We start from the raw sequence: 16453 nt of genomic DNA, 5'->3' as shown, positions 1-16453 counted from the left end.
TTAAACCACGACAGGCTGCCCACACACAAGCGAGCTCTGGCACTGCACCTGGGATGAGCCTGCTGAGACAGGGCTGCATGAGCAAGAGCTGGGGGCAGCCTTGTTGAAAACTTCTTCCCCTTGACTCAACAGCCACATTCAAGTGCATTTAAGCTCAGGCCCTGGGCATGGGTCCCTGCCCGAGCTGTGCTGTAGGTATGCCTGTGCTGGGCCAAGGATCTCATTTATCCTCACCCTGACTTGCTGACATGACCACACCAAGTGAACACAGGTTACAGTAGCCTCGTGAATTGTGACTGTCACAGACAGAAATACAAAGGCAATGACTGTTAGTGCTTTATTCATGGTATCTAAAAGAGAATAAAAATACATATCTGCTTGAATAAAAGTTTATTTTGTGCATCATAGAAAAATCATGGATTCTATCAAATAAGGCTTTCAAGATAAAGGATATAAAGGAAAGAAACATACAAATTCATGATAAACACACTGTTTTCTCATTGTATTACACACAGGACTCCTTATAGTTACACATTTAAAGACTAGTTGCTACCATTGCAATTAGCAGACATTTCACTTGCAAGATTGATCCCTGTTTTTAAGGCTAAATCCTGCCCTCTTTAGTTCAGCAAATTCTTACAGCTATTGCAAAGAACTCAGCCTGAACAAAAAGTAGAAGACTGGACTTGGTTTCTTAGGTGCAACATTCATATGCAACTGTAGAATATAATCCTCTTATTACACTTGGTTCTACTCAGGAGTCAGCTAATATAGTTAATAAAGTCACTTACATTAAAAACTAGTTCCATTTACTAAATTTGGCTGATCTGACAAATGTAGAAGTAGTCTGCAATACCACATTTAAGCTTGTAATTAACTGGTAGTGCCTTTCTGTTAGTCACAGCTGATGTTTCCTTATAGTTTTTTAACTAATGCATTTCACATTCTCTTACACAGTTGTTTCACGATAAAGAACAAGTAGAGCGTCTTTTACTTGAAAAACCTGAGAAACATATCAGCTTTATTCAGATATGGTACTTCAGAGTATAAAGCACTACAAAACACAGCTGAGATACAAACCTGAATTCTTCATAAACTCCAAAACCCTATTGATGTTAACAGAGTTTGGGAGCTGTGCAATAGAGTTTCATCTTAGTCCCTTTTTGGACACCACATAAAACCACTGAACAAAATTTTTACTAAGTGTGCACCAAAACAAAGCAAACAAAAAGAAAAAAGGTATCACAGTGTATTGAATGCAACTGCTATTATCACATTATGTCAACATTAATAGTTTTCTCATATACATTCAACTGCTGTTTGAATTCCAGCTGCATTAAACTATCCAACAAGACAGAAAGAAACTACTGCCTTTACTAAGTTAGTAGCAAACTATCTCCAGACTCAAAGTGAGAGTCTATCCAGTAGCTACAGGAAAAATCAGACTATGTAATGAACAAATTAGGTTTACATTATTTTAAATAAAAAACCCCAGACATCTGCATCTCATAATAGTATCTGTCTGCTGACTCCAGTTTCAGTGCATCCTCATATTTCTGTAGATATCACAAGGTATAAACACTCCAAACAATGCTGAATGTACAAGAGAAACAGTTTCACAAATGAGATATAACGTGCTTTTTAGTCTAAAATGTCTCTTTGCTATCACGCCTCCTTACTATTTTGGTCAATTTTTCAAAAGACAAAATAGTCCCTGTCAAGAACTTGGTTACATACACATATTTACAACAAACCCAAGAGTCTCGTGTGTTAAATAATTTGAAAAGGATAGGATTTTACCAAGCAACATACCTAAGCCTCTAGTGCTATCATAGTCCACAACATTTTACAAAGATAACTCTCATCTTTTAAAATATATGAATACCGTGTTTTTTCCTTGTACTAAACATTATTACTTCCAAGTTTATAAGCAAAATCAAGACCTCTTCCCTGGAAGAAAAATGCATTTTTCTGTAGCTTACCTTAAAGTGTGATCCAAGACAATTACCATGTTATTGAATGTAAATTTTTATATTAATGGTCCAACAGTGCAAAAGAAACACAGGATAAATCATTGTAAAGGAAGAGAACTCTTCTGGCCTTCTGTCATGTGCAGTGCACTATGTCAACTTAATTACACAATGCTGACAAATAACTACATTTATAAATAGCAACACTGCACCTTTGACATGACATTCAATCAAAAAAATAGATTTGCTGAAATGAAGAAAATGTTCCTGTATAAACTGGAGTATAATTATAAATCAATTCTTTTGTTTCCTCATCTTCACTGGGGAAATGGTGCAGGCTCTTCCGGGCTGTAAAACATCGTAAAAGTACAGATCACTTTACTGTTATCCTCCCTGAAATCAACTTTCTAGGCAGTTATTCTGTGTAGCCTAACAGCAAATGGAATTACAGTAACTTATAAGTGAAGAACTGTGAAGATACATCTTCAGGAAGCTGGTTACAGCATATTTTATTACCAGAGAGGGAGAAAATTAATAATTAATTTAAAGCCAAGACTGTACAAAAATATTTATCCATGAGATATTGGCAGTACCTACCAGAGATACCAATACCTGTAACACTGAAAGAGTATCAGTCTACTGGAAGCTGCATTGTTAGCACAGACTGTGCTGGTGACTACAGTACAAACTGAATCCTTGTCTGGTTTATCATGTTGGCAACTCTACACAAGTTCAAATTAAGATTTTAGATATGAAAATGATATTTTGGTAGAATGGTTTAGTTATCAAGTGATCACAGATGAGTATATTTTGCCAGCTGAAAACAGTTTGTTTTTCACCCTGTGGCTTATTTTCTAAAACTATCAACTACACATTGCAACATTACAATATGAAGTACTCGTTAAGAGCAGCTGTACACAGATCGGGGTGGTAATGAAAAGTAACTTGTCATTTGGTATAAGAGATGAGGGGTAGACACATGCAGCTGGCTGACAGAAGTTTGCTCTACTAGAATTGAAGGTCAACAGATCCAAAAGCTAGTGATGCATCTGTGTGGTACTACACACAAGCTCATTATATGTGTATACATATATGAAAGAACTTTCATGTACTGTGTCTCAACAGGACTTAAGAGCTGGCACTTCTTTTGCTACATTTACTTGGATAACGGCCTAAGTAAGCTTACTTCTGCCTCTACTACAGCGTGCAGACAGATAGCAGGGAACGTAGCAAACAAAACTAGAAAACATACTGCATTCTAGAATTAAGACTACAAAAGAAAACAGACGCATACTATACTTTCTTCTATTTTCCCCTTTAATTTTGTCTTAGTCTCCCATAAGAACCTTATCAAAATTCTTAAGATACACGAAGCTTATGGATACTGACAAGGAATTTTACATGATTTTGCTACCTTTTAGTGAATGGGAGTAGGACTAAATATTGCAAAAAAGAGTCTTGAACTTGTACAAAGTAAAACTTTTATTTCTATACTCTCACTGACCAAGTCAGCAGAAGTTGCATTTCTTTAAACCACAGAATCATTACGTGCTTTCTCCAGTTAGGTGACTCTCTTTATTAAGGATCAACTCTAGAGACCAAACTCTATTAGGTTATTGATTACGTTTCTTCATAATCTCAATCAAGTAAGACAATTTCATAAACAGTCACTTTAAAATATGAAAATGATGTCTCAGCAGAATGGTTTAGTAAGTATAAATAAAGGAATAAAACAAGTTTGATCCCTTCAAATACTCCAGTATTTATATCTTGCTTATTTATAATGAATAGACCAAAAGTGTAATAAATTTTAAAAATTTTACACATCAGTTATTTCCAGCTTTTACAGAAGCTCTGTAGAATTTAAAAACTTGTTATGCTCTCTATAGTATATAAATGTTGGGCACTGTATTTCATCCTTTTGATACATCCATATACTGCCCAAGTAGTATTTATAATCTTGGCACATGTATTTTGCAAGCAAAACTGAGAATACATTGAATGACTCTAACTCAGTGTGGCAGAATGCAACCCCCCCCTCACTTCCCCTCTCTGCCCCCTCTCTCCCCCTCCCTCCTTCAGTATGAAGGAGTGGGCACATCTCCCTTCTTTCTCTGCTACTTGAGGCTAACAGCTTCTTTTGTTTGGCCCCAGAGCTCCCTGGCCAGGGCCATTAGGAGAAGGGAGTGCCAAGGCACCAGTGAGTGGGCGTGCAGAGGAGCTTCTAGAATGCCTACAGTCAGGTCTGATCAGATAAAAACGGGACTCTCGTCAAGACTCTGCCCATTGTGCGGGTCTCTCGGAGCACTAGCAAGATGCTGCCGCCGAGAGCCCCCCTCCCGGGGATGGAGTCTCCACTTGCCTCGCCGCCACGGATGTGAGTAAAACTTTTCGCAGGATTGCGAGTATATTTATACTTTTCGTGCACATATGCACGTGTAACTTTCCGTGCACATTTGCATGCGTACTTTAAATTATTTCCTCACACAATCACACAATCGCGAGTGTATTTTCCTCCCGTGCTTCCATGTAAGCACATGTAATATTCCATGCACATTTGCACGTGTAAGTAAATTAACCCTCGCAGGATTGCGAGTGTATTATAAATTTACCCTCGCAGGAATCGTGAGTGTACACTTCCCGTACTCACTACGAGTACGTGTATCTCTTTAAAAATAATCCCGCACCGTATTCAGGTAAGTGTGTTCTTCTCCGGGACTCAGGGCCGGCTCCGGCATTGTTTTGGGTGAAGCCACGTGTATGCACTCTGTGGACCGCCTGTTGTATTAGTTGCTGCCCCCTTAATAATTTTCCTCAACTGATATCCGAACCTTTATTTAAGTCACTTTGGAGTACTAAAACCCTGTTTCTCACCGGTTTAATAAAAGTTGTTTTGGACCCTGTTGTCCCTTAAATTAACCTCAGGGTGCCTCCGTGACACTCAGTTTGGAACTAAAGAAACCTCTGAAATTATGAATGGAGTATTTTTTTTGTTTCACTGTCTTTGTGCAAGGGAGGCTAAAATGTTACAGTGACCATTCAAAATGGTAGATAGGCATAGCACAAACAATGCTTTTGAGTCAGTTTACTGAAAAGAATTAGTGGAATGTCTGGCCTTTTGATGTCACTTTTACCAAGCCATTCTATTTCTAGCATCCCTTGTTTTTTTATAAGGCTATAAAGTTTGCAGAATAATCTTCTCAGAAAGCAGTAAGAGGTACTGAACTTTGACAGCCAAAAAGGAGGTCTGTCATCTTCAAAGATTTTCTCTCCAAAAAACAACATTTATAGATAACAAATGTCTTACCTTCGTTAACGAAGAAGTCAGCTATATAATATGCTGCTCTTATAGCTGATGGGGAATGTGGAATGCCTGGTGAATCCTTCCACTCAAAAGCATTTTTCTCTGGATGCCACTGAACACCATAAATTGGATATTTGTATGCTGCAACAAACACAAAGCACATAAGAAAAGTCTGTGCCTTAAGAATTACATGCTTAGCTTTACTGCAAAAGAAACTCAAAGGATAAGCTATAAAAACACTTCGCTTATCAACAGTTTCACAACAGTTTAAACAGCAAGTTGAAACTGTTACTCCAGTAGAACTGAAAGGAAACAAAATGGATATTGTAAAAGAAGGGTCTCAATCCATGCAAGAAGATTTTTGTACATCACTTTTTTTATTATTCATTTCAGAACGTTTATATATATAGGTATAAACTAAAAAGTAGTGTTACAAGTGTATCAGTCTCAAAACGTCCTATCTACTGCCAGCAACACTCAACATGCAATATTCAAAGGCATAAAGGAAACCTCTGGCAGTTCCATGGGACAGATCCAAGTCTTAGGTTCTCCTTCAAGGCCCAATCAGTCTAGGGGCAGCTGCCATCTGCTCTGTGCCAGACCTGATACCCACAGGGAGAAACCAGTCCTTAACTCGATTAACAGAGAATAGCAGCACAGCAGTTGATGACTGCTTCGTGATTAACCGCTTGCAGGCACAGGAGATGTCTGTCATTAGCCTAATCAGTTTTTCTGATCAAACTGCTCTTCTCCTCTTCTGGAGGATGGCCAGAGGAATCCCATGGGCCAGCAGCTGGGCCTCACTGTAGAGCTGCTAATAGTGCACTGATCAAGATAAAACACCCCCTAAAGAGCTAAATTGTTTTTTGAGCTGAGCAAGCCTGGTGCAAAACATACACAAGACAAGTAATGCAGAAGGCTTTTGGAGGAGGCTGATTACTAGTATTGCTGCTAAAGTAACGAGGGATGTTGCCGTTACCTCAGTACTCTGAATTGTTCTTCCTTAGAGCAAACAGATACAGAGCATCACAGGAACACAAGCATAAGCAGACAGACAGAAAACAAGGTGCAACAGAGGCACATTGAATTGTGCAGGGATTAAACTACTACAGGACAAGTGCTGTACACTTCATACCACAGCACTGAAATACTCCAGTGCTAAAGTGTAACAGCATATCTGGAAGGGGAACAGCATGTGAGACAAGTCAGTAATTAGGCTCACAGATACATACTCATAAGATAAAATATCTCCACAAAGAGGGCGTGTTCCTCACAGCCAGAGCACCAACAGAGCTGATGCTCACTCTGCTATTCTAACAGCAAGCCTGCAGTACAAATTAACATCAGTGCCACTACACCCCTAAAGAATTAGTTTGTTATGGTCACAGTTCACAAAGGAAATTCATTTCCCTACCTTCCATGGTAGATATAAACTCCACTTCATCATTGGTGTTAGTGGTCAGAACATTATAGAAATTACGAAGCTTTTCATTCTTTGTGAAATTCTGTGATAAGGAGGGGAAAAGAAAAAAAATATGTTATTTGCTCATTTATATCTAGTTTTAACAGAGCAAATGCATTTCTGTTCAGGAAAAAAAAATAATCAAATACCTTCATGGAGAGGCTCCACATATGGAAGTTTGATGACAATGGCTTAGTAGCAAATGCATGTAATACATCATCAGGGAAATTCTTGAATAATCTACTGGTTTTTGCAGCTATTACAAAGAAAAAATTAAAAAAGGATGTTGTCCATTACCCAAGCTGCTAACAGATGGACTAATACTGGAGACAAATTTAATAAAATACTGCACTAAAGTAAACTTTTTTCTATAGTATAACCATATGATTTTAGAACACATGCAAGGAAAATCAGTGAAATAACTAGTACAGGTTTCCAATACGCTGTTACCACTGTCCTCCAGTCTTGACATACAGAGGACCCAACTTTGCTGCCTAAGTTCTCAATAAACATCGTTCTTTACCATTCATTTCAATGATCTTTCCATTCACAATGAGCATAAGTGATGGAATTTTTGAATGCTACATGGTCCACAGATGGCTTACTCACAAATTAAAGGATAAAGTATCAACAGAGGCCACATTTCACCAGTGTTGCTGAGTGGCATAGCTCTATCTTAAGGGATATCTTCTGATTTCAATACTGTACTAGTGGGACAGCAATGCTAATATTCATCATTAGGAAAGATACAATCTGTAAACTTTAAAATGACCTGCTCCCTGATTTCGATAGGTTTCGGACCTGTGAATTTTGTTCAACTTGGTAACAAAAAGGGACTTAAAGCGACATTATTTTTGTAGGTCCAAATTATCAAATGACTCAAAGAGTCACTGTGTCTTTTTGCTGACTACTGTTGTTTTCACATGGCTGTTGCTCATATCTCTGCTTTAGAAGTGATAAAGTTGGCACTGACTTTCTAAAAACAGTCATGGCAACTTAATAAGAAAGAATTTAACAAGCTAATCATCAGGAACCTCCCAAACATTCACGCCTGCATATTTATCACAAACAAACCACAGCAGCTCTCAGAAAAACTCAGACATCCAATACAACGGAATTTTTCACCTGAGGTAAAGTTCAGAGGGAGTGCAAAACCATTTGTCTTGGTATTAACAAGTAAAACTTCGCCACTTGTGAGATATGTAAGCTCTTCGTGTCCGAGACATGTTCCCCATACTGGAAAATAATCTCCTTTATCATTAGCCTTCAAAATAAAAAGCAACAAAGCATGTTATGAACACATAGCAAAGGCCCTTTTCAATGTCCATATGCCTGTGGCCACACATCTGTATTAAGAAAACATAAATCCTATTGCTAGCATTGCTATGGTCTTAAGTTACATTCTTATATGCTTGTTTAACTAGCAGCTTTGGATCTGTGTTCCAGAAAGATAAATTGGGAATTTAAGCAACATAAAAAGTGACAATCATTTTCAAAAGAATGAAAATTGACAGGCAAGTGAAAAAGCAAGAGACAAAAGTAAAAAGGAGAAAAGGAAAGCAAAAAGAGAACACAAATAGCTTCCTATCACTTAAATAAGTACAGTGGAAATTCACATTTTTGTATGTTTTATTTCTGATAGTAAGCACATGTTATAGACTGGGATGCTTCAGAACTCTCATTTTTGTGAAATCTGAGTAGTCTTTCTTACCTCGTTTCTAAACATTTTTAAGTTACGCATAACCCGCCCTATCACCATTTTTGAGAAAGCTGAAATTATAGGCTTAGAATAAAAATGTCACCCTACTGCATTGCTGATAGTATGGTAATGAAAGCCCATATAAGTGCTTCTCAGAGCAAAACACTGAAGATTTACAGAAAGAAGTCTAATAATAATGCAGCATCTTCAGGACCACCCATCATGCATGGCTACACAAAGGACTTGAAACTTCACTGTCTATCTTTCATGTAAGCGAGGAATAAAACCACTAATGGCAAGAAATAGACTATGGCTGAAGAAAAGTTACAACTGAACCATAAACATTTTGTGCCATCTCCCTGCTTTTTTTTAATAAACGTTAGCCTGAAGGCTAAGCATGAACTAAACAACACCCAAGACATCACATTTTAAAACCTAATTTAAAAGCTGGAAAACAGTATTTCATTTAGGTTTTTGCCTGGCTAGTAAAACTCTATTGACTTTAATGAGGATTAGCATTTCGCATCCTCTATTCATACTAAAGCAAAGCCAAACCAAGTAATTTCTCATTATGAACATTTGAAAATTAAGAGAAAAAGAGCCCTCATACGTTTAAAAAAAACCCCATAAAATTAACTCAATTCTGTACCTGCTAATACACTCTTGACTATTGTAGCTTACATTAGTAAAACTGTCAGTATTTTATAGCTATAATTAAGTCTCAAAAAATGAAAATCAAAACAAACATCACAAATAGCACAGAAAATAATGACTTAGTAATAAGGGTTACCTATGATGAACTGAAAATATTCTGCTTTTAACTCACCTGAAGTATACATACCACCTAATAAACCTGCCTCTCTGAGCTTAAAATTATGACATATACAACACAGTTAATCATTATGAAATGTCAATAGAATTTTGTAAGAGTACTGCCAACCACAAGAAATCTTGCCTCAGTACTGAATACGAAGACAGAGGCTGCACTTCACACAGTGAGCGATTTCAAAGAGACAAATGAGATTCTTACAGAAAAGCAAGACAGCTTTTGCAAGATTTAGGTTTAAGGCAACAGACCAACAATCACCATGAAGAAAGACACACAAAAGTATAACAACAGTGGTGCCATGGGGACTGAAGAGTAGGAAGCTTAAACTACTGAATTGCAGCAGCTCACTGGTCCCACGAAGGCACTACCTGTGCTTTCCTTGCCGGCTGTCGGGAAGTCAGCAGCAAGGGTAGATGAGGAATCCCTCACTGCCAATGAATGCTCCTACCATGGCATGAGTTTAAGCACTACTCAGAACAACCTCTAGAATTGGGCAAAATTTCTGAAGTATGAATTCTGTAATAATTTCAATCAGTGTTAGCTGAAAAGTCAGTAAAGAGGAAAAAAGGAAGAAAATTTTTATTCAATTTGTACACAGAGGATCCTTAACATATCGTAGGGATTGTATATAAAGCTCTGTGAATCTCCACACTTTTCCACAATGCAAATTTGACTTCAAAATGTGTTGACTACTATCTGAAAAAAAACAACCCTTACACTCTAAGAGAATTAAATCTTCAGTAAGGATTCAGATCCTTCCTGATGTTCTTTGATAGAATGAGCTTTCCCAGAAATTCAGTATTCTCTTAGTAAAGCTAATGATCATACACATATTAAAAAATAATGAATATAAACTTTCAAGTGTTCTTTCCACCTTTTTTTCATGTTATATATTAAGCTAGTGTTTCTTAAGAAATCTGCTACATTTACAGTTACCAAGGCAAAGAAATGGGTAAAATAATATAACTTGCTAATGCAGGCCCCTCATCTGCACCTCCAGAAATATTTTTAAATCTGCCTATAGATAAGTGAGAATAAACGTGTTTCACTAGCTGTAACACATATGCAAAGGGAGGCTTTAATGCTATGTTATTGTAAATTGGTTTATTTGAGAGTTTCTCTAGAATTCTTTCCAAGTCTAATCTTTAAGCATAAGACTTCAACAAATGATTACTTTTATGTATAACTTTGTTCAGCGTTCAACGTCAATGGATATTCTCTGCTTCTGGAAGGCATTATGGTTACTTTATTGGAAGTTCCACACAGCCATAAAGCCCGAGGTACAATAAATAAAAGATACTGTTCTCATCTGAAGAACTTGGGAGTTGAAGACCATGACACAACATGTAACAGGAGAGGGTGTCAGAAGTCTGAATAGTAAGGTATTAAACGATTTTTTATGCAGAAGCCAGCAATAAGCTACTTATTGTCAGGCTTACAGTTAACACACTGGATTCCAATGCAAAACTATGAAAAATATAATCCTCCCTGTCATTTTGATCTCTGAAAAGTGATGATAACAAGAACAGACTGTTCCTTAGTAATTACCTCTAATGCCTTGTGGTAAAATATCTTAGCAACCCTGGAATATTCTGAAGTCTTAAGATCCACACCACCTCCTGGAAAAAGTACCCTGAAAGGCAACATCCAAGAATCTGATTAGCAACAGTGACCAAACTAAAACTTGGACAATGTACACAGAGAAATGTCTGATAGTAGTTTTAAGGGTAGGATTTGAGTCTACATTAAGACACCTACATTTCAAAAATCTATAGACACACATCTAAGCTTCTATTATGGACAGCAGGGATCTAGTCAGAAAAGTCAACAGAGACTTGAATAGGTTTTCTAGAGCAGACACCTAAGTGGTCAGTAGGTTGAACAGCCCTGTAGGCTCCACTGGCTGTACTGACTAGCATCCCATTAATTACATGACCTTAAACAGCTAGTGCACATGCAGACAGCTAAGTTTAGGTCTTCTAGTTTTTAACTGAATCTTATCCTGAATCTCAGTGCTCTTATACTGAAGAATGGTTATTATTATAAAGCAGTGACTGAGTCTAGTGCAATGTAAGAAGAGAGCAAAGAGAAAATACACAAAACATACAGATTTCAGCTGGTATACAAAAGGGTTATGTGCCATGTCTCCATCAAAACCTGTCCTGACTCTTAGCCGATACTCCCTGGCACTTTAAAATCCTGCCCTCAATCTCAGTTCATCGTGTTCAGTTTCAATAAAGAACTGTAGCCCTGGCAGAGTTCTTATGGCAGACAACACAGACCAAAAAGTTTCTGTTAAAAAAGGAAAAAAGTACATTTGGCCATAGCCTTTCATCACACGGGATCTAGTACAGCTGAAGAAGACTCAGAGACAATTTCAAATTAATAGTGCACAATCTTTTTCTACCACAAAAAAATAATCAGCAATGGAAATTCTCTGTGTGGGTCCCCAGACCCAAACACCATTAAAGACTCAGTACAGTCTAGCAGAGATTTCACATGTGCATGTAATGATATAGAAAGTAATCAAGTACCATCAGAGACAGTAAGATGAAATAAAGGAAGTCTCTCCTAGCTGCAACTGGAACAGTACTGGCAAAACTGACAGAACTGAATGTGTGAGTGTTCCCTAACCCCATTGCAGCAGAACCTCAATTAAATTTACTCAAGCCGCCTATATCAGTTGCTGATTTTTTACCAAAATGGCTGAAGGTTTTCCTCTACCTTTCTGTGCTCTGGAAATGGCAACCTGTATCAGTGAGATACTAACAAGCAGCCAAAACCAACTAACATCTCAAATGATCCCAAGCATTTGCAGAGTGCATGTGCATTTAAATCCTTGTGACCAGGTTTATTTTAGGGTTAATGAGGCAGAGGACCATGCAAAAGCCACCAAGTATTTAGTGGAAAAGTAGAGCAGTATTCACAAAAATATAAATCACATTACTCTCCAGTGTCAATATAGAAAAAGAACACAGGTGAAGGTATTTTCAAAACAGGCCAGATAATAGATTTCTACAAATATCTAGTTAGATAAATGAGGCTTACATGGAAGTGCTGGAAAAATCACTTCACCTGTTCCTGTTGTTCAAATAAAAAAAACTGGCCAATACTAATTAGGAAAAACAATTGTCATTTCTGCTAATGCAAAAAGGAAGTAACCCATTAAGTAGCAATGCTAATGGCTTGGTATTGTCATATACACATTGAAATGTAACTACTTCTATTCCAGTATCTCTAACTGGTTAATTGATTGAATTTCAAAGGCTACTTCAGGAGTACATTGCTGTATTCATAAAATTCCATCTCTACTATAGCAAATTTCACGATTTTAAGAAGGTGGTGTTTAATAATAAATAATTTCCAACTGCAAAGAATCTGGAGTTAACCTCTTACATGAAAGATCAATGTATCTCTTTCTTATTGTAAGTTTCCACATAATGGAAAGTCCTTCCCTCCAGAGATCTTATTTGTTATTTACACACAGCTATAGTGTGGAAGCCATTAACTAACAGCAGAGAGCAATAAGAGGAAATAGAGACCATCCTTACCCACCTACACAGCACAAACCCACTGCCAGTCACTGCAATGACAGAAGGATAAGAGAACTGGATCTACTTGCCTAACACCTTCTTCTACATCAAGGAAGGTGATGAGGTAGAAATAATTGAAGAGCCCACTGGTGAAAATCCTTCTGGCAATGAAAAAGACGCTGGCAGCCACGAGAAAGGGATGAAATTACTCATTTTGACTCCAACATGAGAAGCCACAAGGGAAGAAGCGTCACTGTCTTATACTTGCTCATACCAGAAGACTGTGAAGACCCACATGTTGGTGTACAGGGCATTCTGTGGAGCAGAGGACAATGCTCTCCCCAGACAGCCACAGGTCTAAATCTGCGAATTCTACATATGTTGATTAACATCCTAGTATATGCATAAGCCTAACAAAAATATTCATGATTTAAGATCCTCATCTCATGACTGCAAGTAACCTAATCACACGCCATGGGCTTACATAAAATCAAGCCTGTGAAGTGTAGCATCAGCTGACTTGACTCTTCTAAAGTGCACTTTTAGCAGACAGCAACTATAAAGGGTTATGCCTGCGCTTAGTCCACAATTAAATGTGTTAAATTAGATAGCCCACATTTAAAATGTAGGAAAAGCACACAGGTGGACAGTTGCCATAGGTCAGCTGAAAAATTAGAATGTTTGTCAAGCAAAGACCTAAGCCGCAGAATCACAACAGGCAAGACGGGCCATTCAAGTAGCAAGAAAGAAAGCACCCACAGAAAAATGGGTAGAAGAGACTGGAAATCGGAAACTTTTATGATAGATGAAATGTGAGGAGTACTGCAAAAGTGAAGAAGGGTAGGAACAGGGGTGGAATACCCAGCAAGTGCTATTAAATATCAAAACTAAAGTGATGGACTCAAATGAGGAAGAAGGAAGCGTTAACAAAGAAGAAGTGAGCTATTTCACTTGTGCAATTGTTAACCACTACAATGCCACTTTGGTCTGTCTGCAGACAAGCACAGGACAATGCCAAGATGGCACTGTTGCCGATTATCTGACGTGCTCCTCAAGGAAGGAAAGGCAGCAGACTGACTTTGGATGAAATGGTGCTCTCTTTGTCTTTAGAACATATTTATATGTCTGCAGCACTCAGCATGACCTCTCAAGAGAATAGAAAGACAGTATTCTTGTGAGCACAGTAGAGCTCAAAACCAAAACTATCACATCTTTTAACAGAAAATCAGTGCTCAAAACTTACCCATTAATGGAGTGGAATAGTTTATCATATTCTTCATCTGAACGATTTAATCTGAAACACCAAGAAAACAGTTACATAATATATGAAATATTCACATTTAACCACAAAATATCAACATTATTGAACAGAAACATGATACAGAAAATACGTAGAAAGCCTGCTTTCAACGGTATAAAATGAAACACTTCAATTGGAACAGCTCAGTCCACAAGGCTGAAAATAGGACTGTGACATGTACAACTCAGGGGACCCCTTTGCAGACACTTGTTGAATTTAACATTTACATGAGTTGCATGGTGGTTATTTCCTGCAGACTGGCAACTCCGGTTTCCAATTGACTCCAAGATGGGCCGAGCTGCAAACAGTGGGTCACACCCAATCTTCAGCAAAGACAGAGTTGCGAGGTGGGAAGATGAGCAAGACCTCAGCATCCGCAAAACACCATCAAACCAGTATGATGATTACACTCCAGCAGAATTGATACACTGAGTATATTCTAAGTGTCCAGCTTTGCTGCACCTAACATAGTTGCCAGAATTAGAAGCTTCTATTCATTGATGAAGCTTCTAGACAGCAAACATTCTAAAAGCTCCACCAGCTACGAGAGGAACACTGGCTACTTATTCAGGCACTTATCTGGTGCTCTTATTGGATTGTGCAGATAAATCCTATTGTAATTTTCTGCAGTGGCATTAGTATAGCTTCTAAGTTCTGACAATTATCATTTTAGCACCTGACTTCAGTGCATTTACTATTTTATAGCTGTTATGAAGTATTGTCAGTTGTTACTTACTCTGTTCCTTTTTACCCAACAAGGAAAACACAACAACACATGGAGTTGGTGATGCATAGTTTGAGCAGAACTGGACTTTAGTTTCTTCAAGGACTACTGACAGCCTTCCTCTGCTACTTGAATTCTAGGGCTACAGAATGTGACAAATGATCGTATGTATATATAACTAGATATCTACGTGTATTTATGGGGCACTATACGTTAAGACAGAATATAGGTAACTTCAAAAGCCACGGATGCAAATTACACAGGATAAAGAAAATAAAACTTTTCAAAGAAATGTTATTATCATAAACGGAACTATAAAAAATTACATGTTCAAGCCGGCTTTTATTCTGATTTCTAAACCACCCTGCAAATTGTGGCATCTTCAAATAGTCATGGAAGAGCTCTAAACGCTCAGAAAAGCTGCATAACTGCTTTCTGTGCCTGTGTTAATCAACTATTGCCCCCTTCTAAGGATATAAAATTCTACCTTATTGGCACAACTCGGGCACCAGCAGATTCCAAAAACTTCACATACGAAGCTGCAATATAAGAATTTCCAAATCTGTGGAACTTCTCAAAGTGGCATTCCTGTGACAATATCCCTGAGGGGTCCAAGAAAAAAAATTACACTATACAAGTAGCAAATGCCATGCGAAGAAAGAAAAAATGAACTCCCATTTCCTATACACCACATTAGTGTTACATTTACTACCTGAAAGAACTACAAACACTGACACAATGGTGCATCAATTACTTTGCCTAGTGACAAGGTACCGAGTAAACACACATTATCTGACTAAGAGTCAGCGTCCCTGCTTTAACTATTTAGTACTACTACTCCTCTTAGATAAGTTAGTGTTATTTTAAGATTTTTGAACAATGTACGGCATAACACTATCTATAAAAGCTTTAACCAAACCCACGCTTTAGGAAACCTTTCACTCCACACACACACCGGGTTCCACGCCGGCTGTAGGCGCCGTTCCCTCCCTCAGGACAGTGAGGGCCGCCGTGTTACCCGCCAGTAACCCCCGGGGAGCGGCCGCCGGGGGCTGAGGGGCCGTCACCCCCTCCCCGCCGCTCTCCCCCGCCGCCACCCCCTACCAATGATGGGTCTCTCGTTGCCCTTCGCCAGGTGGCCGCGCAGCACACGGGAGGCTGCAGCGGCGCCGAGAAGCAGCAGGAGGAGGAGGAAGGTGGCGGCCCGGAGGGGAAGAAGCCCCGCCAGGCTCCCCATGGCCACGTCGCTCGCCGCCTGTCAGGACCAACAGCTCCGCGCAGCCACTGGCCCACCCGCCGCCGCGCCGCGGGGCACGCTGGGAAGTGTAGTTCCGGCGGCGGGCGCTGGGCCGCGCTCGGGGCCGTCGTCTTGTCGCCGATCCCGGATCGGTGTTCCCCGGATCGGGGTTCCCCGGATCGGGGTTCCGCGGATCGGGGTTCCCCGCCGGCGGCCTGTGCCCGCGGGGAGGCGGTGGTCTCGGCCCTGCTGAGGCCCCGTCTCACTGCTCGGGAAAAGTAACGCTTGGATCACTAGAAAGTGACAGATGAGACTGGGCCGACTAGAAAAGGTTTATTAATATAATGATATTAATACGTAAAAAAATTAAAAACGTTCTGCATTGCACTGTGCAT

At 39.0% G+C, this 16453-nt stretch overlaps 1 protein-coding gene across 2 annotated transcripts; it reads right to left on the bottom strand.

The window, feature by feature from the left end:
* Positions 1-332: 332 nt before the first annotated feature.
* Positions 333-16079, bottom strand: GGH (gamma-glutamyl hydrolase). Of its 2 annotated transcripts, none has more exons than XM_080340499.1 (9): positions 15926-16079; positions 15309-15423; positions 14041-14091; positions 10813-10897; positions 7862-8000; positions 6886-6992; positions 6689-6779; positions 5278-5415; positions 333-2318 (listed from the first exon to the last, which is right to left on the bottom strand). In XM_080340499.1, the coding sequence occupies exons 1-9, from the start codon at positions 16056-16058 to the stop codon at positions 2197-2199; spliced, it is 981 nt and encodes a 326-aa protein (XP_080196625.1). In that variant the 5' UTR covers positions 16059-16079; the 3' UTR covers positions 333-2196. The 2 variants fall into 2 exon arrangements, with proteins under 2 accessions (XP_080196625.1, XP_080196626.1); XM_080340500.1 differs by having other exon boundaries at positions 15309-15360.
* Between the last annotated feature and the right edge of the window lie 374 nt (positions 16080-16453).

Source organism: Nesoenas mayeri (assembly GCF_963082525.1).
Source record: "Nesoenas mayeri genome assembly, chromosome: 2".
Taxonomy (NCBI): domain Eukaryota; kingdom Metazoa; phylum Chordata; class Aves; order Columbiformes; family Columbidae; genus Nesoenas; species Nesoenas mayeri.
Note: the sequence above shows the minus strand (reverse complement) of the source record. Positions and strands in the feature narration are given on the sequence as shown.

Excerpts from the sequence above, each read along its gene's own strand:
- GGH (XM_080340499.1), bottom strand. The coding sequence starts at position 16,058 with ATGGGGAGCCTGGCGGGGCTTCTTCCCCTCCGGGCCGCCACCTTCCTC. Across the intron at positions 14,092-15,308 it reads GCCCGAGTTGTGCCAATAAG|ATTAAATCGTTCAGATGAAG; the intron begins GTAGAATTTTAT and ends TTGGTGTTTCAG. Across the intron at positions 6,780-6,885 it reads TGTGGAGCCTCTCCATGAAG|AATTTCACAAAGAATGAAAA; the intron begins GTATTTGATTAT and ends TCCTTATCACAG.